Below are 3,284 nucleotides of genomic sequence, written 5' to 3'. Positions count from 1 at the left end.
TATACGGACTGAGCCCCTATACGGACTGAGCCCCTACTGACTGAGCCCCTATACGGACTGAGCCCCTACGGACTGAGCCCCTACGGACTGAGCCCCTACTGACTGAGCCCCTATACGGACTGAGCCCCTACGGACTGAGCCCCTATACGGACTGAGCCCCTACGGAGTGAGCCCCTACGGACTGAGCCCCTACGGACTGCGCCACTGCCGGACATGACCGTAGAGATGATCAGAGGTGCAGAGTTTTTACCACCATCATTAGGACAAGGACCAAAGTACAGGAAGAGTTCCTCAGTGAAAGAGCAGCCAGTGAAGGAGTAGATCAAAGCTGGAGCTTCTACATCATAAAAGGAGACCAGACCCTCTGAATAACTCACAAACACCCCCACCTTCTGAGGCCGAGACTTCAGAGAGAGACTGACTGGGGGTACAATAAGAGCGCTGTACTCATTTCCATTTCTCAAACTTATAGTCCAGTAACCCTCCTCAGGGCTCAGTGGGATGTTCTCTTTCCTGTTGATCGACTCTCTGGCCACTCCTAAAGTCCATCTGGTCTTTTCTTTAACTTGAACCTCAACGTAAAATCTGCCTGAAGAGAAACTTTGCTTTCCTACAACATATATAGAATGAGAAAATCTCTCTGGGTTGTCTGGGAGATTCTTCTTTACATCACCATGACTCACTTGTTTTCCATCATCAGACAGGATGAGTTTAGGATGTGCTGTATCAGGATCAAGAGTCACATCCACTGCGTACCTCTGGAACGCCTTCAGATCAGCTTCAATCCGCTCCTTCATCGCTTTACTGAGTGTCTCCTCCAGCTGAACAACAGCTCTCACCACAGTCCCTTCATATGATGATGGAGGGATGCTGAACTCTGCCCAGTCCTTGGTGGGTGGAGCAACTTTCAGGGATGGAACGTTTTGAAGAAAATGCAGGTGGTCTTCAGAGTGTATGACCTGCTTCACCTCAGAGCTTCTCTTCTTCAGCTCAGAGATTTCCTGTTCCAGCTCTTTGATGAAATCCTCAGCCTGTTTCTGTATTGTCTTCTGCTTTTCTTCAATTGTGTTAATGAGGCTGGCCATGTTTCTGTTAAAATACTGCATAAGAGTTGTAAAGACTTGAACACCTAACTCTATCTCCTCCTCAGCATGTTTCTCGCTGTAGTTAACATTTCGTTGGACCTTCCGAATCCTTTGTTGTTTCTCTTCGATCATCTGCCAAATTTCAGCCTCTGTCTTCCCCAGCGCTGCCTTCTCCCCTTCATATCCTTCTTTCAGAGGAACCACATCATGCATCTTGTGGTCTGAAACATGGCAGAGCATACAGACACATGTCTGGTCGGTCTTACAGAACAGCTCCAGAGGTTTATCGTGCTTCGGACACATCCTGTCTTCCAGGTTCTCCACAGGGCCGATCAGCTGATGTCTTTTCAGACCTGACATTTTCAGATGAGGCTCCAGGTGAGTCTCACAGTAGGAGGTCAGACACACCAGGCAGGACTTCAGGGCCTTCAGTTTGGTTTCAGTGCAGACGTCACAGGGAACTTCTCCTGGTTTGAAGACTTGTTGCTCTGATGCTGCGGCTGCTGCTGCTGGCTTTCTGTTTAGCTGACTGTCTGAACTGAGCGACCATCCCAGAGATGAAAGTGTTGATTCGCATTTCAGGTTTTTTGTCAAACATCTTGTTACACATGGGACACTTGCACTTGGCACTTATATACCAGTGTTTGGTGATGCAGTTCTTGCAGAAGTTGTGTCCACATGGTGTGGTGACTGGATCAATTAACAAATCCAGACAGATGGGACACAGAAACTGATCTTCAGATTGTAGGCAACTGGCGGTAGCCATATCTAAACACAGGGAACACAAGTGAGAGGTGTGGCAAGAAATCCATCAAAGTTTTGAGTTTCTTCACATGTTTTGGACAAATCATCTTTTGTCTGAAACAATTCTTATTCTAGATTGGTTGTAATCAGTACATGACAATGCAGGACAATTAAATTAAAGCCACTGGTAGAAACAGCCAGCCATTTGCTTAAAGGAGTTTACTCAAATTGAATATTTAAGTCAAGACAGGGTCCTTTAGTTTAGGATTCAAGTTCAAGCAGGCAAACCTGTATGTCAGGTTATTAGTCAACCAAATTAAATGTAAGAGGTTGCATAATAACCCCGCCTTCTCTAAAGTGTCAGGATCACCATATAATACAGGTAGCCTAATCCAAAGCAGCCCTTTTTGAAACTTTAAACAAGACACTGGTTATGATAGGTCAAATGGGCCCCAATTGGACCTATGTGTAATCTGGTGTAAACCAAAATGAAGCAGTAATGACTTTAAATAATAAACACCCAATATATAATGTTTTATATTGGTACCCATTTGTGAGGTTTTACCAAACTTTATATTTAATAAAGTTAATCCTGCATATTGTATGTCGAGTTGATTTCAAACAAAGGCATGAAAACTAATTTAGGTCATTTTTTTTAAGTATACTAAACAGTTACACGACAAACGAACATGTATACAAACTCAGCTGTGTGACTTTTCTCATCTCTGCAAATGTTTAATCAAACAAACAAAAAATTGACAAGAATGTGTCTGATATATTGTTAGAGAAAGCTCATTTTGAAACACTATTTTCACACAAGTTTACAATGGATCTAACAATGTTCATATTGACGATCTGTGGTGGTTTAATATTTGCTATGAATGCGTATGAAAAACAGAGAAAAATCCTGTCTAAGTAAAGCTGAAGATTTTTTGTAAATGCTGGTTGTTGAAAGGTTAAAATATGATCAGTTGTACTCACCAGTGTTTGCAAGAGCCTTTTGGTTGTGAAAGCAGATGCTACGATCTCAGATTAATGTTTCTTTCTTTCTTATGGCTCTGCTTTTGCTCTCAAATACTTTCAGTTTCTTTTACTGGAAAGGACGTTGCAACAGGTATAAGTACATTCCAGTCAGGTCAGCTGGAACAGGTGGATTGGTTTTACCCCACTGGATCAATCAGATAAATGTAAGGCAAGTGTTTTACAACAATGAAAGTCATTAAGAGCATAAAACACATTAGAATAATAATTCTTAATAATCACTACGTGTTAAAATAAAAGCATACACTTCTGCTCTACTCAGGGCAGGACTTTTATTTTAAATTTCAGTCATTTTACTTCATGTACAGTTTGAAAGGGTGTTAAATGAAATTTGGTGATGATTAATGGTTTTTGTGTTAATGTAATAGCAGTTAAAACAGGACCGGTCAAATTTGAACACTGAAGTAAGGGGGG

The 3,284-nt window shown here is 42.1% G+C and overlaps 1 protein-coding gene across 1 annotated transcript; it reads right to left on the bottom strand.

Annotated features, from left to right (window-relative positions):
• Positions 1-32: 32 nt before the first annotated feature.
• LOC104951276 (E3 ubiquitin-protein ligase TRIM69-like) lies at positions 33-2,862 on the bottom strand. Its single transcript, XM_010777911.1, is given in 3 exon segments — positions 33-1,583; positions 1,585-1,853; positions 2,811-2,862. Coding segments are annotated over 2 exon segments (1,740 nt in total). The 5' UTR covers positions 1,852-1,853; positions 2,811-2,862; the 3' UTR covers positions 33-110.
• Between the last annotated feature and the right edge of the window lie 422 nt (positions 2,863-3,284).

This window comes from Notothenia coriiceps, unplaced genomic scaffold, assembly GCF_000735185.1.
Source record: "Notothenia coriiceps isolate Sejong01 unplaced genomic scaffold, NC01 NC01_scaffold00018846, whole genome shotgun sequence".
NCBI lineage: Eukaryota > Metazoa > Chordata > Actinopteri > Perciformes > Nototheniidae > Notothenia > Notothenia coriiceps.
Note: the sequence above shows the minus strand (reverse complement) of the source record. Positions and strands in the feature narration are given on the sequence as shown.